Below are 22448 nucleotides of genomic sequence, written 5' to 3' on the forward strand. Positions count from 1 at the left end.
CTGCACATCAAATGAGCGTTTTATTTTCAAAATAAGTTTGGCCATTCAAAAGATGAATAATGAGCATCTAATGCTCCTCCTGACAGCTGAGCAAACCCCATCTGCTCAAAAAGACCATGTGATTCAGCTGAAAGCTCCTGGAAAGTAGAGTAAGTAGATCTATGTGTGTCAAACAATAGTTTTAAAGTCTCCACACTTTGTCAAGTCAGTACAGGTTTATTCAGTCACATAAAGTTTCACAGTTCAAAAATAGTAATAAAGTCCCACAGGATTACAATAAAGTTTACAGTATAATATAGTACAAAAATCTCCTGTGTTAAAGTCGAGGTATTTTCCATTCATGAAGCTTTGGGTTTGCGTTTGATCACCGAATCGATCCAGTCGATATAGTTCACCACTTTAGTGTAAACACCGGGTTTTCCAGAGCGACCGCAGCCCTCTCCCCAGCTGATGATCCCGTACAGGAAGCTGACATCATCCCTCGCACAAGCCAGAGGGCCCCCGGAGTCGCCCTGCGGAAACGCATACACAGATACAGTCCACACACATAAACACACACGCAGACATTAAAGTGGGGCCACACAAACAGCTGAGTCACACACTCACCTAACACATTCCTATGAAATGCACTCGGCCCATGAGATAAACAGTTCACTGTGACACTTGAGAGGAAAGAACTGAAACATTTTCCACGGCAGGTTGAGTGGGCAGCCTGGTGCTGCATGCATCTCTGCAGACTTCAGCCTCTCACTAACTTCCTACTGGCGTCTTAAGTATCGTCCCATTACTCTGATCCCCTCGGTCGGCTTTCTCCTATCGACCCTTCCAGAGCCAAGAAAGAAGGTCGACACGTGTAGGCTCCTGGAGTCTGTTTGGCCCAGAGTACTTTAAGATCAGGTGCAATTTCCAATACTCCTCCAGAGCAATAAGAGGGTTGCACCAGCTCGTCTTAAGTTCATACTAGTTACATTAAAACAAGCTCATTCTTAGGTAAAGGTTATTCTATACTGACTATTTACACTCCATAACTGTCCGGTGTAATGGTTATGTAGTTAACTGAACAAAGTGACAGTCTCATTTAAAGATATGGTGAGGGTAAAGACTTAGCTAATAACACATTTACCAAAAGCTACTACAAACCCAGGGCCTCAGTCTCTCCATGTGCATTTCAACATAGGACATTTTGCGTATTTGTGTTTTTGCAGAAGCATGACCTGAAACAGATAAAGATCAAGTCTACAGTCCAAAAAGATGGTTTAATTTGGACTCTGTACGAAATCATGAGCATCCACTGGGTAAAGTGTAGTAATCGACGTCGTACCTGGCAGGCGTCGGCACAGCCGTTGAGCCCTGCGCAGATCATGTCTGCGGTGACGTGGTTGCCATAAACTCCTGGCTTCCTACAGGTGTCATGAGGAATCAGTCTGACTCCAGCCTCCTGCAGACTAGAGTAGCCCTCTGCCTCTGACAAATCAATCACAAATGACTTATTATACTACAAGATAGATTTGCAAATAGCTGCTGCCCATCCTGGACCTCGATGGGGTAAATAATGTTTCTAACACTTAAGTACATGTACGAGACAGCGTTTTTCAAAGTGAAGCTAAAGTGGAAACAAACTGCCTCTGCTCTGACAGTTTAATGTATGAAGTAAATCATTTACTGGCGTTGCACTGCCCATGTCAAGCTCTCCCTGATCTGTTAAAATGTAGGAATGAAGATGGCTGCTACAATGATTATAATGAGGCCCCATCACTCACTCTCATACATGTGTCCCCAGCCGCTAATAGTGCAGCAGTAGTGATCTGGAAACGTCATGTTTTTGTCTGGGAGACAGATGGGCCTGATGAACGGAGTTTTCCTCACACAGTGTCCGTCCTGCTTCTCCAGTTTGATCAGAACTTGCAAACACAAACACAGTGTTATGAAGCTTCCACAGAGGGCATGAAACGTGTCAGACATGGAGGCTACGCTGCCCAATGAAACTTCCACACCCAGGTATCTGTGTGTGCGTGTGTGTGTGTGTGTGTGTATGTGTGTGTGTGTTCATGCAGGAGAGCACAGGGACACAGCTGTTCAATGACACACAACTGTGCATGCAGACGAGTCTTAAGTGAGTTTTTGTGTTTCTGAATAAAGACAGGAGGTCTTCTAGTTTATGTGACTCTCTGGTGTGTGTGTGTGTGTGTGTGTGTGTGTGTGTGTGTGTGTAATTAATGATTACCAATGTCATGCAGTGTTGGATTAAATACTGAGAACTGTTTTGGAAAGATGTACTCCTGCACTCTGAACGTCCTGGTGTTGGGACTGGTGACGTTGACGTGCTGCTGGCCGAGCACCACACGAAGCTGAGACCTCAAGGGGCTGTGGGACAAGGTTCTATATTTTCATCAATGATTCAGTGATGATGCACTTAAAATGCTCATAATACTGTCTGAAATGCATAATGATGTTTTTAGTTCCATACACAGGCTGAAAATGGCTCCCAGGGTCGTTTCACTAACAACACTACTAAGACACTTGTTTCGTAAGCTACAAAAACTCTGCCTGTTTTGCAGTGACATAGATATAAAACTATGAATGACATACTTGCGGAAGAAGCAGTGTGCTGCAGAGAGGATCCAGCAAGAAGAAATCAAGGTGCCGGCACAGAACTCCGACTGTCCGATATAAATGGCTGCCATCCAGGGGTGAGTGCCTGGCAGAGCTGAGTTTCCACCCATTATCCGCCCCCTGGCTATCGACAACCTCTTCTTATGCCTTTTCCCACACACGGGGTTTTGGGCTGGCTTGGAGGGGTTAGGTGTCTTAATGCTGGGCAGGATGTTAAATGAGTTTGTCCTTTGGGGAGAAGCTACATGGGGAAACAAATTAAAGTCCATGACTGCTAATCGCTACTGCAAACTCCAATGCTCTGCAAACTAAAGCACTACAAACTAGTCTAACAGCTAAAATATTTTGATAAAACTCTTCCTAAATACCTCTCCTGAAAATTTGCGATTTTGCCGCCAGCTGATTCACCCCTGCAGAAGCAAAAAGATGCTGGTCTATAGGGTGATAATATCATGGTCACAAAGCACCCTGATGTTCAGGGCACAGCAGATGGAACAAGCTTGTGAATTTTGTGCATACCCCTGGCATGATGACAGACAGGCCACTGTGCCAAACCCCACTCACCACACCACTCAACATTTGGCTCCACCTGGTGTGATATGTTGATTCGGGGTGACTCATGCCTTCCTCCCCTTATCTCATCTGGCCCACATAAAAAAAACACTGTGGACCACTGAGCCAGTCAAAATAGTTAAATCCAACTTTTCAGAGCAGTAACTCAGCAGAGTATGGCCATATTCTCCGCACGTTTGTTTTTCATCACAAACACTGGAGTTGTAATTAAAATCAGAGATGTCGAGCTGCTCTGAAGAGATTTCTCAGATTGAAAGTGTCGCTCTGTCGTATACTTAATCCTGAGAGAGGGACGATACAGAGTGATGCACTGAGTGCTCTTCATGAACAGTCTAAACCTTTCAGACTTCATATCTGAACATCAACCATTCATAGTAAATCATTCAGCAAAGGGAAGGATTTATCAACCATATAATCAAATGATGATTCCTGTCTGGCCAATCTCACACATGTGACACCTTAACCATGTGGTCAATTATTAAAATATATAAATCCAACCTTTCAGACATTACAAATGAATTCTGACTGCTATTTACAATCTATGATGTTTCAAAACACGTTGAATCCACTGATCCTCCCTCCAGCAAAAATAACGCCCTTTCTGTGCCCCATGTACTCACACACAGCCATCACACAGGAGGGGACGTCACAGTACTCCCAGGAGATGGCGCCGCCATTGAGTGTGTAGCACCACGGCATCTTGTCCCCATCTGGGTTCCTGCAGGAGCAAAAATACAGCAGACAGATTGTGCGTAGGTGCGGCACCGCTGCTTTAAGCACCACAGTTTATTCAGTACAGTACGGTAGCTGAACAGTTTACAGGGACTCCGTCACTATCCAGTGTTTCGGTGGCTGGCCAAGCCACACATCACTGATGTCAACTGTAACAAGTTTTAGGAGTTGGAAATAATGTTAAAGGTACGTTACGCAACAATGGAAGCACATGTGAGTGTGAGCCAGCCAGCCTGTGTGTTTGAGCCCAGATCCCAATGTTGGCCTGAAATTGGCTCTTCTTTGATGTCTGTGGCCATATACCACTTGCTGTGGACATGCCATATAGCTGCTGGGTAGTCATAGCAACAAGAAGTTAGGAAAGCAGTAAGAAAAGGAAGAGTGAAAGTGTCAGAGATAAGCCCTGTGTGTTTCATGTAACCAGCTGGATCCACCATGTGCTTTAATGCTCGTGGCTTTATGGCTGCTGGTTGTCTCTGACCTGATGGCGTTTGAGGGCTCAGCCCCAACACTGACAAGTGCTTCCGCATGACGTTTGCAGATAAGATTTATTTAAGGGATTGGCAGACTGCTTTGTTAGCTCGGGGTAAAAAAAACGTTAGCTAGACCCAGCCAAGTGGACTTTAAGGGAAAAGTATAAGGAAATGTGGCCACAAAGATAAGTCTGTTGATACTGTGGCAAACACAATATTAACCCAAAACATACTGAAAGTATAAGTAACTTTCATTTGTCACAATGCTACTAGCAGATAATTATCAGGATGTATCAACACACACACACACCTGCAGAAGGTGTGCTCGCCAAGGCCCTTCAGGGCGGATTTAACCACCGTGCCCACATGCAGCTCGTTGTGCAGCAGGTCTGAGTTCCAGGGCAGACACCGGGCACCAGACACCGTGGTGCCCACCACACCCCTGTAGCTTGTCCCTCTGCTGTTATAGCACTCTGTCTCCGCCTCTGCATATACACAAACCACACGCAGAAACACATAAATGCCGTACACATCGCAGTCATGTTATGATTTTGCAGGGTAGCATAGGTATGTAAGCAACGTCAGCACAATCGGGCTGTTTCCAGATGCAGATGAGTATCTGTGTGATGACAGATCTTTTCCTTTTACACTGGAATCAGTCAGAACAGGCCTTAAAAAAATCTCTGCATGCATTAACAGCAACAGTTACAACAACAGAGGACAAGTTTAGTAGCTTACTCATATCTTCACCTGCTTCCATAAATCAAACCACTATCACACACACATGCATGCACACAATGTGCACTGTAGATATATATACATAACAACTGCTCTGGTGATGCAGACTGTCGGAAAAGGATGTCAGAGCAGTTTGTGCATTTCTATTCATATTAGTCAAACAGTATTATATAGCCTGGCCCATACTCACCTAAACTACAGTACGGTCCACTGTAGCCATACCTGCAGTTACACACTTCCTTGCCAGTGGATGTGATCAGTCGGCACGTTCCATCATTGTGACAAGGGTTTCTGTGGCACACTGGACACATTGACACACACACACACACACACGACTTAACACCATCTGCTGTAAACCATACACTTCTGTTTCCAGCGTTCAGAAGTTATTTTAATATGTTTTAGTAAATTTATTCCTACTGCATTAAATACTTCTCATTAAATGCTGATTTTCAGTATATGAGTTAAGTTGCAGGAGCCTTTTAGCATCTTTCAGCTCATTGTTTTGGTTTTGTGACCAGAAACTTTTACTACTTTGCTTCCCTGCTCTATGCTAAAGGGAGTATATATATTCTGTGGTCAGAAAGATGGCTACAGATAAATGCTATTCATGTTGCGTGACTGTTGCACATCTGCAATGTTTTAATTGATACAGTTTGTTGCTTTGCCCCCACCTTGCCAAAAAATCAATTAATGCAGGTTTATCTAAATAAATAGTTTTAATTTTTACCCCTTAACATGAAGGACACAGCAGAAACTGGCCTTGAGCTTTAACTTAAAGCATATTTGCTTTGAGTGTTCCCTAAGTTGTCAAATATCATCTAGAAACAAAGTCACAGCACATTCAGGTGAGTTAGTTAGAAAGAAGGGTTTTCTTCTAAGAGCTAAGATAAGCTGCTACCATCACGACAAAAAACGCTTTTGGTTCACTGCCTTTCTCTCGTTTATTCCAGAGAACCTGTTAATGTCCACGACCTTCCCCCACGAGATGTGAGCACCTTCTGGACCCATGGGGTGTGTCCTAGAACACCATTCCTGAGTCACAGTGAGTCATATAATCTGTCTTTTCTTCTGAGGCAAAGTTACTCTTGTAACTATGGAGCTGTGATCAAAGGAAGGGTAGGGCCTGACTTTCATCTGTGTGACTGGGAGGTGACTTTGGAGAGAGGGGGAGGGGGCGTTTCTTCAGACTCGGAGAAGCCCTGATACTGAAAAAGAGGTGAACCTGAAAATTCTTTATATTTATCTTACTAACTTTAACTCTCTCAGTTCTGTCAGAAACAGACCACAGAGCGAAATCGAGACACGGAGGAAGCAGTCGAACAAAGGCTGACATGTCTTACTTGTGTAGTGGACTCTTTCACACTTGATTTCCCCTGCCTCACATGTGCACTGTTCCACATTACGGAGGTGAATTCGTCCCCAAGACTCTCCGATGTCATAATAGCGCAGGTGTATGGTTTCATAGCACCGCTCTGAGAAATGAACACAAAACATAAAAGGCGAGAGGCTGAAATGTGAGAAGAGACTGAGGAGCTCAATGGAGCGTACAGAGTTTGATGGCTGAGCTGTGAGAGATTTTTGTTTCTTTTATGTTTATGCTATTGATTCATTAGGAAGCATTTTCAATGACTTCAGAGGCAAAGTGACACCTTTTTGAAAATGACACGGATTTTACCATTTTTTCTGGGCTTCTTTAAAAATCAAGGTGGAAAAGGATGAAAGAAAAATGAGAAAAAGACTTTCTGAGCTTGGAAATAGCAGTTTGACAGAAAAGGTAACTAGTCTATATTTACTGATGAAGCCCCATGAAGCTGTTGAAAGTTCCCAGAAAAAAAAAAAGTAGTTAGACCTTGAGTTAGGGTCAAGACTGAAGTTCCAGGCTATTTTTTCATGATGTCTAAAAATAAATGGAGTGAAATCGAGTTGTCAACTCTTAACCCAGTTAACATACAGCGTGTTTCCTTTAAACATGAACAGGTTCATTAAATGTGTAAGTTTATTTTTATTTATTTAGACTTTAAGATTTTGTTTTCTTCTTTCCTGAGCAGCCTAATGTGTAGAGAATTTCACAAAACCAAATTTAAGGCTTGTGCTGTTAACTGATACACTTGCTGCTAAACCTGCACAAAGGCAGAGGACAGGATAAACATAAAAACAGTGGTATTATACTTTAACACATACAATAATAATATTAATGACCAAGACTACCTACTCTGCTCACAGAGTCTCCCAGAAAAGCTGTCTGGACAGGAGCACTCGAACATGCGTGTGTGTGGGATCAGTGTGCAGACGCCTCCATTCTGGCACGGATTCACCTGACATGGATCCGTGACTTTACGTGACATGTGGACAGAAACTGAAACACAAGGAGAGAAAAAAAAAAATCCAAAAAGGGGAAACTAAAGTCACAAGTAAAATAATATCCGGATGCACTTGTGTGCTGCGTAAACTAACCACTTGGGTGAGGTTTCTCTGGTGGACAGAAGCCCCACTGCCGGTCCCGATCAAAGTTATGTGTCAGAGAGCACCTACGACAGAGGAGATAAAACACAGTTACTCATAAGCCACTTACAAACCAGATATACTATGAGCCCTCTCTGCTGTGCCACATGTTTGGCAGCCAGGGGAAAAAAAAAACAACAACTCAATAACTGGTTAACTCAGTCAATTATCGACTCCCTTCGTCAAGGTGCAGTAACCTCAGCATACTTCCTCAGCGCTCACTGAATCGTCACTACATATTTGCAAACTTACCTCAACATTCAGCTCGTAAGCACATCACAAAAACACGTAGGGTCATATTGCAGTAACTTTACGTGTAGGTGGACCAGAGATGTTGGGCCATATATAATTACATACATGTTGCTCCAGCTTGCTGGCACCCACCCTTCCTGCCTCAGTGCCAAGGAATGAGGACTGGAAAGCCCTTCAGCTAGTCTGTTGTTTTTTTTTTTTTATTACAAAATAAAAATCTAATGAAAAGACGACTTTGTTGCTGTGTTACAAGCTAAAGCACCATGATGGTTTTACTGTGGCAGCTGTTTATGCTGTGTATCTAACAGCAAATGGGCTTATATGCTCCAGTTATATTCCGAGTTTAGGGAATAGGAAATTTCTCTGTTTTATCTAGCATCACTTTTAAAGCAGCTTGTTGTAACAACACTGTGTTTGGCTGTTCTAGCTCTAAATCATTACAAGGCTAAACCACAATTCAGCAAGGAGCAATGTATTAAAGCCAATTAGCTCATTACCTCATTAAAAATTGCATTATGTTTCTAGATGGCAGTGTTGCATAAATGCCTCATCACTGTGAGCTGTAATTTGGCACGACCGCACGCCCCAGTTACACACAGCATCAGTGTCCCTTCGACAAATCACACCCACCTCTGCAGTCTATGATGAAAAATACCAGTGCTGTTGTTCATTTAAGGTCACGTCACCTCGAGGACAAGTCATACAGAAGTGTGTGACGTAACACGTCCGGTCTGTGTGCAGTGACGTATAGAAGGCCTGTGGTTTCATATGTGTATGTGTGTGTGTGTATGTGTGTGTTGGATCAAAACCCAAACATGACGAGACAGAAGTTCTACCTGCCAGCCCGCAGAGGTGTCTCTGCATCTTATGGAAGTGTGTGGTAACGTTGTGTGATCCTGCACACGTTTAGTATGAAGCTCCAGACAGGCTGTCTGATGGGGACTCACCACGGCCTTGAGGAGAGGATGGTGATGCACTGATGATGAAGCCTTCCACCCTGACGAAACGGGAACTTACATTCTTTGCCCGTCGTAGTCAGAACTGACAATAGAGCAAAAACATTTCTTTGGTAGTGAGTTAGGAACCATCAGTAAATGACTGTCCGACTGACATGTTACATTATGTTTCTCAGCACCTGTATGCCAGCTCACAGGAAGATTAAAACCAAAAACACACACATTTTAATTGTAAATATGTCAGTCTGTTTGTTTATAGAAATATCACTGTCCTAAGATGCCCCTCAGTGTGCCATCAGCCCCTACATGGTTTAGATTTAAGTTGCACCCACAACTTTCTCAGTTTCCACACTACAACATATATCAGATTCAATGTGCATCCCCCTCCCTCCCTGTTTCTCCTCTAAATTAAAACCAGGACTGGAGTTAAACCTACCTTTCCGGCTCTCACTGGAGAGGACTGTTTCATATTCAGACACTAACATGCGCTAAAAAGAATAGAGACGAGTTATTTCATGTGCTGTACTTGCATTTTACGCAGACAAAACGCATAAGCAGACGCACAGAGGTGAGCGGGAGGGTTCAAACGTACCGTCCGTGCAGTGAAAACACAAGGCAGAAAAAGCAACATGATGTATGCCATCATAAAAGTTTGTGTCGGTTGCTCCTCCGGTGTCCGCAGATTGTTTCCTGAACTCGGAAGAGGGTCTGTGCGCCTGTCACGTTATATCTGTCAATTTCTGACTCTTCTGCCTGGTTTTGGTCATAGGAAACGTGGGAAACCCTGCAAGTATTGTCCTGTCCCTCACAATTTCAAGCAGTATTGAGTAAATCCGTTGCGTCATTAGGCTTGTCTCTGAGGCATCCAATATCCCGGCTGGTGTTCCCTCAACTGCCCACGGTTTATCACTGCATCTTATCCATGCAAGACAGACCAAAACTTTCCAGAGGCAGCAGCAAAGGCGGGGTCCGCCGGGGCCAGGACGGGGCGGCTGGATTCCTCCTTTCAAGCCCCACGCGTCCCCCGCTGTGACATTATTTTGCCTGCATATCGTGGGGTCAACAGCTTCTTTTAAATAAGAGATGTTCAGATAAATACGTAGGCCAACGTGTTGATGTCACAGATCTATATACACTAGATAATTCATGCGCAGCGAGAAGTCACCGTGTTGGATAGAAAACATCGCGTGTATGGGACTGGTCTGTCAGACCTGTGTTTATTGTACAGATACTAGGTTACCTTTAAAAAGTCTATTTCCGTTTCATCAACGTCTCATCCTTTGTAGATTGTAACAGTAAAGTCAGTCTTACCCTGAGCTGCTCCCCACATGGATCTAAATGATCAGCCGGTGTTACACGTTGAACTTTTAAGTACTTCAGACCTGGACCCCAGATTTGGGACTTGGACTTGTGAACACCCATGTAGGAGACGACAGGTCTCTCATTTCAACCAGAAGAGACTTGAGACTTGACCTGGACTTGCAAATTCTCTCATTGCTCATTTCCACTAATATTAATTTTGGTGCCTGATGTTGATTTTAGACATTTAAAATGTGTATAGATGTTAGTTAACTTGTCATTTTGTCATTTGAGGTTTGTTAGTTCTCATCTAGTTTCTGTCCAAATCTTTCCTCCATTTTTAATACATGATCTTTTTAAGGATACAGTGGTCGTTACCTTTGTTGTGCCATTTGTGTTAATAACAAAATATTTTCGGGGGGTTATGATCATGAACCCTCTCTGTGTTGTTAATCTTTCAAATCTATGCCGCACCACCTGTAGCTGTCTGAAACGTTTACTACATCAGGGTGGAGCTGTGCTGTGTTGCAAGATGTGTCATACAGGTGCGTCTGCCCTTCAAAATAAGAGTCCCAGTGCACATTGTACCCAAAGTAGCTATATCAGGAATTGGCAGAGAAACAGAGGGCGTGAGCAGTCTAGACACCATAAACATTCACACGTGAGGGTCATGAAGTATCTTCATTGCTTAAAGATAATACAGTCCAATTTGTGGTTCTGTCAGACAAATATTTGGATGTAATTAAAGTTCCCAGTAATATTGACAGAACTCTTGAACTAAGGCAAGAAAGACAGTAGCCCAAATAATCTGCATTCCAGCAGATTCATGTTGTGTCAAGACAAACTCCCCCAGTCCCATAATCTAACCTCTAATTTTCACCAGCTGGAACAGTCTCCCTCCAGATGCTGAGCTAAACATACAAAGGCTGGACAACTAAAGAGCACGTCCTCGTGAGTAACCAGTCCCCAGGTGAAATGAGACTGTCTCCAGAGTAAAGCAGTCAACTAAGACAACTATACCATTAATGATTGACAGTCCTCACTAACTATGCAAACCAATTTAACTGGACTAATATGTGAAGTAGGAGAATCTGGGGCTGTGAATGTCTTCCAGAAGACTCTGGATTACCAACTAGAACAGAGCAGTATTTTAATGATTTAATAATAATTTAATATTTAACAATGGGAATAAGTATTTTCAAGCTGGGACTGATATTAAAATAAGATCAGGAAAGGTTTCATTGCCAGAATATATCAGACCATGAAGGAAAGAAAAGTAAAGAGGTTTTGTTTGCTGGAATTTCAGCATCAGAGATTTTTAATCATTCAACATTTGGACAACCTCAAAACCACAGAAGCAGGAAGTACAATAAAGGTACCGTCACGTATTATCTGTAAATCACACGAAGAAGACATGAACCGGAGCTAGTTAAATATCCAAGAAGAATCGAATTTGCCTCCGCTTTGATCCTCTAAACAGAGTCCTGCCTGACATGTGGTCCAACAGCAGTGGGTTCCACTCTCTTTAAAGAACTGAGAGACAAGTCATGATCAATAGCTTAATTAGTGATTAATAAATGCTTAAGAGGTCAGTAGTAAATAAACCATGTTTAACCTCAAAACATTTACTACTAATGCAGCGTCTTACAGTTGTGCTCAGCAGAACGTCACTAAATGTTTTTCTCAGTTTCTAATAATCGTCTATAAATTGATATTAATTGCAAAATGAATGGCACATCCCTTTGCCTGGCACATGCTGTTTGGCACTTCATCTTGATTGAAGGATTGATTGATCGAGGACTTCCTATAAACCGTTTGTAATGTGTGTCTTAATAGAAACTGGAACCCAACGCTGTCATTCTTCTAGCATGAGCCGCTTTGCATTTAATTATTAAACTATACCAAAACAAAAACACATCACTGTTCCAAAATTACAACCGATACTAAAATCAACATCAAGATGCTACAAATGGTAACAAATATACACGATCTATCAGCATGATATTGTTTTGGAGTGTGAATTGACAGCTTTGTACATGCAGCCCCTCGTTTGACTAATTCTCCTTTCAAAGACAGCGCCTCAGGCTTAAAGTGCAGCAGTGGGAGGGGGTTCCCTTCAGACAATCGTGGCCTTGTAAAGGTCTGTCTTGCAGTCTTTGCCCTCAGGTGGGTTGCGGCCGTTTTGGGGCATCTGAGCATTCCTCATCTTGCTCTGGCATTGCCGCAGCTCAGCCACGTAGCCCTGGAAGCTCAGGCTGAGCTCAGAGTCCTCAACCTGGGATCTTTCCGGTGCTTTCTCCTCTAGGTGAACTCCCTCCACATCCATCACCTCCTGCACTGTCTGTGCAGTGTCGGCTTTATCTGACGCAGATTTGGAGTTGGGAGTGGATTCTGTCCTTCCACCTATGGGAGATAAAAAGGCATGGAGAAATTAAGATGGACAGCCCAGATCATGGTCCAGCCTCATGAGTAACAGCTGAACTCTCAGGTTTTTTTCTTTTTTGGTCACTTGGAAGAAGCAGAAAGACACTAAATACTAGACTTACATAATATCTACATATGATCAGGCATGCTACTTATCACTAATGTATGTATGTGGATTCATCCATCCGACAAACATAAATTCACAAAGACATTTGTCGAGTTACTCCTTCTACATTTACTTACGTCATACACAGCCTTGGCATTATCTTTGACAGGTGACACAACACTGACTTCACCTCACTCTGCTTGATGACCAGATGCTAAGCATGAGCACATTTCAGAGGATCTGAGAGATGGAAACTCTGCCACCCAAGGCGTGAGCGTGCATGCGTTTCAACCCTGCATGACTTTGAATGAACACATCAGTTTAATGTGTTTGTATAATCTGGCAGTTGTGTTGTTGTGTAATCTGGACAGCTGTTGTCAAGATGCACTTGATGAAATAACTGCTTCTGCTCAAACTTGCTCTTTGGAAAGACCTGAATGAATTAGGACCAGGATGAACTATATTTATTCAGTGCCTTGTTGTCACATGTATTTCAACATTACCACTTTATTTCAAACTATTTAGCTGCTGCATGGTCCCGTGAGAAGGGCCCGAACATCAGAATCTCTTTTAAAGGGGCTGGGATAGGAATTGCAGCTATAACATTGCCTTGGGGATGCAGTTATGATAAACTCCATTTCTCATATGAACCTTGTGGCCCCACAGATTCTAAACACAGCGGCCCGAGTGACTCAGACACAGCACTTCAACACATAGACTCTCCTAACTCCACTCCACTGTGATTCACTGCCGCTCAGCACAGATGTAAACACAGCCTGAGAGTTCCAACATCTGACCTTCCACAGACCCTCAGCAAAATGACCGACTTAACAAAGTATACGGTACATGATGGGCGGCCTACCTAAGGTACTCCAGGAAAGTCAAACAACTGTCAAGGTGAGTTTTATTCTATCTTTCAAACAATCCCACACATTCACAGATATAACTGTCTTAAAATTATACATCCTTTTTATTTCTATATATTAATGTTTCCTTCAAGGTGCATGCACCACGTAATGCATGCCTGCACTACATGGATTTGTCAACATTGTGTGATGAAATGAGACAAAGCCGCCAGACTGAAAATGACCAGCTCACTTAGGCTGACTTGCCAAAGGATATGTATTGAGTCCTCCTGTGACTGCCAGATGGATGATAAGGCTGGCCTAGGGTCAGCAGCTGCCTGCTCTGAGAGCTGACACAGTGTCCCTAAGATGCACACTGATGCCTCTGTCATTATGGAGCACTATGTGGAGATATTCTGGCTATAGTGGAGATGTGCCATTTACTTCGAGGAGTCCTTTAATCTTTTCGGTAAGGCCCAAATATTTTCTCTGACCAAAACTCTGAGCATAACTTCTACCCCTGACATCTGAGATAAAAGGGAAACATCTCAGTAAAATTGTTGCTACATTTTCCTACTTATTATTTAGGACAACTGCAACTAATTGTAGTTTATGAAGAGGCCATAGTTACTGTTGGCTAAGTAGTCCATGTATTGAGTTCAATGAATAGAGTTACATTGTGTGATGTTGCCCCCTAGTGGACACACTAATCCCCACAGACTGCAGACCCCATTCTTGGCAGACAGTGGGGGGAGTGATGATAAGTAAATGATGGTGGTAACACAGAGCTGCAGTTCTGGTCATCTGGACAGAAACCAGAGTCCTTCTGGTTTAGATTTTTAATTTAATCAAGGGGCTAATGTGCAGCTGATATGCCAAGTGAATGCAGTAAACTACTCTTGGTACTGAAGAATTCACCTGAGGGTCACTGTGTCGGATGTAAAGGTTTATACTTATGCCAAGTTGTACTGATTTTTAGTACAAGAACTGTATCCTCAGTCCAGTTGATGAGTGTTATACGCAGCACAACATGATTATATTTTCTGATTATTTTAAAGCACAGTCAAAAGAAACATAAAATCCCCAAACAGTATTTCCTCTATCTTGACAATCCCACATACGAGGAAGCCTGGTCTGAGCCTGTTCTTTTTTACAGTACTTTATACGTTCTGGTACTGTGACTTTGTGTATGTTTCAAATAAAAGGACATGTTGAGCCAACTCAGGAGTAGTTACATCTATTCCCTCAGAACAGCAGAGGGCGTCAGTCTAACAGTAATACACACTGGGGACGTCTGCAATGACGGAATACAGCAGACTGACAGTAAAGAAGGAGAATTGCTGTCATATCATGTTTAGTTAACTGGGATTGTTTCTGCAAATACAAACTCATTCAGTGGGTGTTGTCTCGTTAACACATTACTGTGCATGTGAGTGTGGCTTTCCACCCAAATTCAGTTGCAACAAACTCATAAAGTCAAAAAAAGTGGTCAAGTGGAGTCTTTGGTACATATCCAGCACAGATTCAGCCACGCCGAGGCGGCAACCGGTGGTAAAAATATTGCTGTATTGAATCATAGCTGCGCTTTTATTTTAGAAAGTGGGAGAAAGCAAGACAGAGAGAAATAGGCTGGGAGATAGATGAAAACCAGTAGTGACAGTTTCTATCTGTAGCTCAGTCAACTCTGGATAAGGTTACCATGGCGCCCGGTGGTGGGAAGAATCAGCCTGATGCGCTTAGCAACCAGAAAAGAGGAGAGAGACTGTAGAGGAGCTGAAAGGCTTCGATTCTTCCTCATCATCTTGTGTACATATCGCCTTACATTAAAGCCCAGCCATTAAGACAGGCCAGTAAGGTCAGACTGAACCTGTCGGTGCAGCTTCATTTAAGTGCTTTGAACTGCAAGAAAAGAGCAGGCTTTGTTGATCATCTTTGTAGAGTTCAGTGTTTCAAAAGAGGCTTCATGGGGTTTTCTTTGAAGTTGGGATTTTAAATGTCTCTAATTGGATATCTGAACACAACTGCAGAAAGAGATGTCACGTCTATTCAAAATGTCACATCTGCTGTAGAAGGAACCATCAGCAGTACAAACCAATTCATCACTTGATTGTACCTTGCAAGCTCAGAAACATACACAATAGAGTAGGAGGAAGTGACAAATAAAGATGGGAAAGAGAAAATGAAATCCATCTGCAGGAGATGATAATGATCTCGCATACAGAATGAACTAAGACTCCAGCAAGCTCTGAAAACATTTGATAAAAGACAGGCTCAAAAGAGCTACAATACCACGCTAAAGCTACACAAAACAGAGCCGTGACCCCATAAAACGCACAAATCGCAGAGCAGGTGGATAAAGCAACGTTTAACAAGACCACACTGCACACCGCACAGAACAGTCTGAGCAGAACACACAGCAAGCAGCAACACCCTGAAACAAGCGCACACAGAAAAGTACACAAAGGAGTGGGAGCTGATGAGGAGGAAGCCACAAGACAAAAATGACATCGAGCTAAGGGAGAACGGGAGAAGGCATGCGGAGGAGGAGAGGCGCTGATTGTGGTAAAATGTGTAAAAAGACAGACGAGAGTGATTTCCAATTCTAACATTTATTAGATCTACTCAATCACAGGTACAGAGTTTATTGGCAGTGATTATCTACAACAGGCATCTAGAGAGGGAGCGAATGACCCAGATAAAGAATGACAGGCAATCCAACAATGTCACTGCCGCTAAGGAGTATTTGTCGTTCAATGACTAATTATTTTCATCATTGCTCAAATTGCTACAGCAGGAGCTGACACTGTTTAATGACTCACCAGCTGTAGAATTTGCAGAAGAAAAGAAGCTTTTTGACACTGACACAGTTGAATTGCTCTTAACTAGAGGTGGTGGGATGGAGAGGAATACAGCATTTGTTTTATAAAGACTATTTAGCATTCGCAGGTTCAACACTGTAAACTTGTACATGAAGAGCCCATAATGCCAGGAAACACAACTGCTAATCTCATCACTTTCAATTGTTCAGTCGCTCTGAATTAGAATCTTCAGCACAACACTGACTGATAGCACTGCCAAATATTGATCATTAACCTGTCTGCATTATGCATATATTAGTAATATTAATAAGCTCTGCAATCAGTTACATCAGCAATTTCATGCACCCAAAACTACTAAATAAATCCTAAATGTCTAACTGGAATAAACTAATCCCAGTCAAATGACAAACCCAGCAATTTGTGGTGTGGGAAGTGACATCCAAGTAAATGTTACTTAACAAAATATACACATCACTATTTACAGGATTAATGAGTGTAATTAAGATCAATCACACACACACACACACACACACATGCTTTGCTAAGATTAACAACACAAATCAGTTCAAATGATTGGCAAACTGAGAAAACCATTATCATTAAAGTGCATCAGAGTCAGTGTAGAGGGAGTTTTCGAGGTGGTCAGGATTAAACCATCAGAGAGAGCACACACATGCACATATAACACACGCAAACACGCCGAGCACCCGTTTATTTCACTGTAGAAATACCTGAACTGGACTTTCTCTTTCCACCTGTGTCTTGAGAACGAGAGCAGGGAAGTGGTGGGGTGAAGTTGGCTTCAGGCAGGCTGCTCTCAAAGGACGGCATGGGAGATGGTGAAGGAGGCAGCAGGGTGCTGTTGGGGCTGCTGATGTCCCCCTCACCCACAAGCGTCAGGTCGTTGTGGGTGTCCTCCTCCACAGTGCGGAGGCTTGGTCGAATGTCTAAGGGTCGGGGAATGGGGGACAGGTGGTTGCCAAACGTTGGGTGGCGGGGAGGGGGCAGCAGGCACCGCCTGGTCCCAGTGTGTCCATTGGCACTTGAGCTGAGGGAGGAATCCAGGCTCTCAGAACGAAGGCTGGAGGTAAGGAGCCCACGTGAAGAGACACCATTCTCCCGGCTCTGTTTCTGAGAATCAGGAGTAGAGCAGGCCAAGTCAGAGGAGACCGAGCAGGAGGAGGTGGGCGGGGTTAGGCGCAGGAAATCAGGAAGAACCAAGTCTTCTTTGTTCAGGAGTCCGCGTTGATCGTTGGCTCGGCTGCTCTGTGCTCGGCTCAGCAGCTCAAAGAATTCTACAAAACAGATTAAAGAGGTTTCCTCACTTGAACTTTCCAAATTGGTGAGCACCTGGAATTATACGATTAGTTTGGTTTATCATGCAGCATAGCAACCTCAGACCTAACTAAGAAAATAACCCTCGGGAGCTGCCAAAGATATCAGTTAGTCCTAAAGCAAAGCAAAGCTAAGAAATACACCACAAGTCAAAGAAAGAGAGACAGACAAAGAAGGAAAATGGAATTTACCTTCAGCTTCATCTATATTAATCTTTTTCTGTTTTCTCTTATCCCCTGGGAGTGCTGAGTCTGGTCCACTTGTTTTCACAGAAAAGTCCCTTGGTGTTGACCTCTCATCTCCCTGCAGATGCAACAATAACAATGCACTCTGTTAGGGGATGGAGGGATGGGGAGGGGACAACGTACAGAGGAGCCTAAGCATGAGCTGCCAACCAGCTTCCTGAGCAGTGTCCAGACCTTCATCTGTTGGGTCTAGGTCTTTACTGACCTTGCAGGAATCTAGATCAAGTATGATTTGCCTACATTTGGTGTAATAACTCCAGCGTGGAAAAATGTGAGTAGGGGAGTGAGCCCAGGCAGTGTTACAACAAAAAAAACAGGAAATAAACACTAGTGATGGCTTAGCATTGGTAAAATGTTAATAAAGATTGTGGGCTACTATTAAATGATACTGAATGTTGCAGAAGCAGCACAGCAACAGAAAATAAACACCACAAGTGGATTTTTTGGCAACATGTATGAGAATAAAGCTGTCGTGAGCACTTACTGTAGCAGAAAAACTCCTGGGTGGAGGGTGGCTTTTTAGAGAGGAAGACTTTGATTTGTCTATTTGAGAGAGAGAGAGAGAGAGACATAAAAAATTCATTAGGCTTAGAAAGTGATGAGGAGAGAGTGAGACAAAGAGACGACACTTAAGAGATAAGAGACATGTTCTGCACAGCTTGAGTATGTTAATCAGTGGAATAGCAGAGGTGGACATTTAAAAGTGGCATTCTAATTTCTGGAAACTAATGTCTATTTGAGAAAAAGGGAAAATGCTCATACCTTTCCCTGAAGCTGGATCTGCTCGCTCCAGCACAACTCGCAGGCCATCCAAACTCGATATGGGGGCACCCAGATCCAATGGCTCAGTTTCTCCGCTCTAAACGCAACACAGTTTGGTGGCAAATATGTTAGGCTCTTCACCTACTCTTCATACACTGCTTTAATACATCTTAACATATGACTGATATTTGAGTGCACGAGCCTTTGCTTAATTTATAAACCATCTTTTTGCTCTGATCTAATGTTTAATACAGTTATAATGCCTGGAAACCCACAGAACTAAAATAAATCATCTGGCAGGGATTTAGGGGAGGACTAAAGAGTCGGCATGTTTGAGAAGTGTCGTCATTCTTAATTATAGCCCTAGAGCTCCATCTTCAGAGGCTGGGCTGAGTCAGAGTGCTAACCACCGTGCAGAGATGGAAAAGGATGCGGTCGCCTCCCTCCCCTAACCATGTTACTCCACCCTGTGGCACTGTCACACACTGCACAGGCTGTGCTTTGGACGCACAGAAGCTTCAAACAGATTAGGGCATTGTTGCCACTGGGGACTTACTATTTTGGCCACAAGGTCACTAAGGTGGAGGCCATATTTTGCCACCACGGGACGCAGGACCTCTGTGACTGGTTTGGTGGGTTTGGCTTTCAGCCCGACAGACCGGTTAATGGGTACCAGGTCCAATCTAGGAGAGAAACAGAGCAAAAGTAAATACGACAGAGTTAAAAGTATAAACAATAAAATGTGGAATTGAAAGGTAATTGATAGGCACACACCTAAATAAGGTCCTCTTCTCCAGTCTCAAATCTCGTGAGCTGAGGGTCATGCAGTCTTGGTCTAACACCAAAGGCTATAAATAAAAAGAATAAAACTACATATAAACACACTACATCTCAACAGACTGATATACACTGTTAATCATATGCAATCTTCACTAATTGATTATTTTCTGTTTTAACTTTTACTCTTTACAGAATGAAGCTTGTTTAAATGGTAAGCATAACTGCAGAGTGTCAAAGTTTGATTTATAATAAACAGAACTGAGTCAATTAATTTGAGAGGTGCTTGCAGCAGCATTCTGCTTTCTGATCTATGAGCAACAGATGTTCTCAGCATTTGTCAGTAATCTGTTGGCAGCATCTGCCTCCCTCACCTTCTCCCCTCCCACCAGGAAGAGGTCGACGGCTGCGATGTTGACGCTGATGTTTTGACAGAGATCTTGGAGGACTTCTCTAATTGAGGCGCCGGGACGAAGGGTGATAGAGGAGCAAGACCCGTCGGGCAGAATCACACTACAGTGTTTTGGTGAGCGTTCCCAACCTCCGAGTGAGTGGCGATTATCAGACTGAAGATCAAAGATGAAGAAAGATTAAAAGGGTTAATTTAACAAAAAGAGCCCGGCAAGTGCTAAGTATACACTGATGCAGTTGTAATTATAACTATATAATTTTTCCATCCAAAAACAAAAAAACGAGTATAAAAATACAACATTGTCCAACTATGATGGCTTCACCAGCACTGGGCTCTGTGTTGCCATGGTGATTTGTCCAGAGGAATCTTACCTCAAGCTTGCCAGCAGAGCAGGAAGTGGCCATCTCCAGACTGGTACCAGATGACAAGGAGCCCTGGGACTCCCTCCGCCCATTACTGCCCCAGTAGTCTGCGGAAAACAGCACAGAGTAGAACGAGATGAGGCAGGTAAGAAATATTAGCCTGCAATTCAGATTAAATGACACAGCATGTAGCACCAAAACAGTGTCGTGGCATGGCATGACTCATAACAACAGTTTTGATTTATGATCATAGTTTGGCACTACAAAATCTTGGCAGGCAAGAAGGTGTCTGTCATCAAACAAGATATGTAAACAGTACATGTTTAATAAAATTAAAGTGCAACCACATTTAAATAGACATTGTTACAGTGTGAGTTACAATTTTTTGTATACCTGATGATTAATGTGATTAATTATGCTTTCATTGTGCAAACAAATAAGTGACTCATGTATTCAATGAAGCTTTAAAGTCTAAAAGATTGAAGAAAAGGAAATGCAGATTGTATTGTGATATTATAATAACCAAGATTAACATCTCCATATCAATGTTAATATTGTGTCACCTTTAAAATACCAGCTCTTTGTGGGGAAAACTGTCAAAATGCCAGAGCTGCAAGAATTATGTTTTTGCCATTGTACTCTTTGTGTGTTTGTGTGTAATAGTACTGATTACTGCAGGGCAGTGTTTTCACATGCCTCCACTACAACCCTGCTGGCAGCAATTTGGTGTCATGCTCAAGGGCATTTCAGTACTTTGGAAGTTATGTTTTATAAAACCTTTAAACTGTGGGGACATATGGAAGCAGAAGGCAACAGGCTTGGTAGTTAATTTCTCACCCAAATTAATGTCCCCAATTTCCTTCTTCTTTGGACCTTTTCCAAAGCTCCTATTGCGGGACCACGAGAAGAAGATGCCACGCTTCTTGTCGGCGCTCTCATCTCTGCTATCCTCATTCAGTGATCTACCTGACTTATGCTTACTGATCTCCTGTGAGATGGAAGACAAACAATATGTAATTATTTTACCGCCGTGACTTGACAAGCAACCACTTATCTTCATGATCAGTCCTTTTAATACAGGTGAAATCTACAGTGGTACCTTCTTCGGAGTAGAAAGGGTGGAGCGGTCAGAGCTGGCACTGTGTTTGGACGGTGCAGGACTGCAGGGGATCTGGTAGGGGTCGGGCAAGGGCCGACCATCCATCTCTGCCCGCATACATTCCTGGTAAAGTGAGGACTTGAGAAATCGTGAATAGCTGTCAAACTTCATCAGGTTGAAGATCTGGAGACGTGGAGAAAAGGGTGGTGATGTAAGTGAAAACAGGAATGACGAGACATAAGGAAAGAGAGTAAGTAAAAGACAGAAAAATAATCAGAGGAAGAGGTAAGATACACAAAAGGGCACGTTGGGTCAAAAATTAGGGAGTGTGGAAAAGAAAATGAAACAGACAGAAACGAGAGAAAAAACTACTAGTGTTAACGTATGGTTACTGCTGATGTTATGACAGGTGTGTTAACAGTTAAGAATTCATCATGCTCATGTGCAAGCTGAAAATATACAGATTTTTGATGGCATGTCTATGTGTCTGTGTGTACAGTATGCACTAGATTCACTGTGGGTGTGTGCCAGTTTGTGTTTATCTCTCTGGTAAAGCCTCAGAGCCCTTTCGTAAACAAACCCAGATGGCCACCAAAAAAAGCCAATATGCTTGTGCAAAGTGACTAAAGGCTAGATGAGAACAAATCCCCACCACATACAGATTCCCTCCTAATAGCGCTGTCCAGAAAAAAAGGTTTTCATCTTCAGATTTCATACGGAACAACTGAATAATTAAAATGAGAGAAGACCCAATTTGATCAAACACACAAATATTAGAAAAAATGTATATATGCCACATTATTTATCAAGCAAAACCTTGTAGAATCTTAAATAAAAGACCACAGTTATTGTGTTGTTTGTACCTGTAGCTGCTGTGTCTTGAACATGTCGGGCCATGGGGAGGTGAGGACGTCATCAGCCAGCTGGGCTTGGCTGTCAATATTCACTGGCATGGTGGCCTTACTGGACAGGAAGCTGTTGTAGATCTCTCCAGCTCTCTGAGACAGCTGCAGGACAGAGGTATGATAATGTAGACTCTCAAAAACAACTATAGAAAATGATGCTGCTAAATGTCTTTTTGTATGATCTTTTATGTTACCTGATGTGAGCTGACTCTTTGT

At 42.9% G+C, this 22448-nt stretch overlaps 2 protein-coding genes and 2 long non-coding RNA genes across 8 annotated transcripts in view; 2 read left to right on the forward strand and 2 right to left on the reverse strand.

Moving 5' to 3' along the window:
* Positions 1-97: 97 nt before the first annotated feature.
* On the reverse strand, positions 98-9752 carry hgfac (HGF activator). Of its 2 annotated transcripts, XM_026320705.1 has the most exons (15): positions 9435-9752; positions 9279-9330; positions 8834-8927; positions 7587-7660; positions 7345-7488; positions 6473-6604; positions 5320-5430; positions 4702-4876; positions 3807-3904; positions 2982-3023; positions 2590-2854; positions 2225-2364; positions 1761-1901; positions 1322-1464; positions 98-512 (listed from the first exon to the last, which is right to left on the reverse strand). In XM_026320705.1, the coding sequence occupies exons 1-15, from the start codon at positions 9486-9488 to the stop codon at positions 339-341; spliced, it is 1839 nt and encodes a 612-aa protein (XP_026176490.1). In that variant the 5' UTR covers positions 9489-9752; the 3' UTR covers positions 98-338. The 2 variants fall into 2 exon arrangements, with proteins under 2 accessions (XP_026176490.1, XP_026176499.1); XM_026320714.2 differs by lacking the exon at positions 2982-3023 and having other exon boundaries at positions 100-512.
* On the forward strand, positions 2436-13535 carry LOC113138369 (uncharacterized). Its single transcript, XR_003296447.2, has 3 exons — positions 2436-2690; positions 6083-6174; positions 13338-13535. It is a non-coding gene; the product is annotated as an uncharacterized LOC113138369 (long non-coding RNA).
* The window catches only part of LOC113138336 (regulator of G-protein signaling 12-like), a 31916-nt gene continuing 21093 nt past the window's right edge, over positions 11626-22448 (reverse strand). For 2 of the 4 annotated variants that reach the window (XM_026320694.2, XM_026320684.2), the window contains exons 5-16: positions 22191-22334; positions 21328-21510; positions 21066-21216; positions 20238-20335; positions 19829-20020; positions 19452-19525; positions 19234-19360; positions 18678-18774; positions 18400-18458; positions 17862-17973; positions 17067-17630; positions 11637-12544 (exon numbers count right to left, since the gene is read on the reverse strand). In XM_026320694.2, coding sequence (XP_026176479.1) covers positions 12258-12544; positions 17067-17630; positions 17862-17973; positions 18400-18458; positions 18678-18774; positions 19234-19360; positions 19452-19525; positions 19829-20020; positions 20238-20335; positions 21066-21216; positions 21328-21510; positions 22191-22334 — 2088 coding nt within the window. In that variant the 3' untranslated portion in view covers positions 11637-12257. Of the gene's footprint in view, positions 12545-17066; positions 17631-17861; positions 17974-18399; positions 18459-18677; positions 18775-19233; positions 19361-19451; positions 19526-19828; positions 20021-20237; positions 20336-21065; positions 21217-21327; positions 21511-22190; positions 22335-22448 lie in introns of all 4 variants that reach the window. The other 2 variants (XM_026320676.2, XM_026320667.1) reach the window with 2 other exon arrangements.
* LOC113138373 (uncharacterized) lies at positions 13712-21340 on the forward strand. The gene is made up of 4 exons (XR_003296448.2): positions 13712-13985; positions 19847-19980; positions 20192-20373; positions 21113-21340. It is a non-coding gene; the product is annotated as an uncharacterized LOC113138373 (long non-coding RNA).

Source organism: Mastacembelus armatus, chromosome 18 (assembly GCF_900324485.2).
Source record: "Mastacembelus armatus chromosome 18, fMasArm1.2, whole genome shotgun sequence".
NCBI lineage: Eukaryota > Metazoa > Chordata > Actinopteri > Synbranchiformes > Mastacembelidae > Mastacembelus > Mastacembelus armatus.

Coding starts and splice junctions, on each gene's coding strand:
- hgfac (XM_026320705.1), bottom strand. CDS start 9,488: ATGATGGCATACATCATGTTGCTTTTTCTGCCTTGTGTTTTCACTGCA. Junction 2,855..2,981: donor ATCGCAAATTTTCAGGAGAG/GTATTTAGGAAG, acceptor TTCCCCATGTAG/CTTCTCCCCAAAGGACAAAC. Junction 2,365..2,589: donor GCACACTGCTTCTTCCGCAA/GTATGTCATTCA, acceptor CTTGTCCCACAG/CCCCTTGAGGTCTCAGCTTC.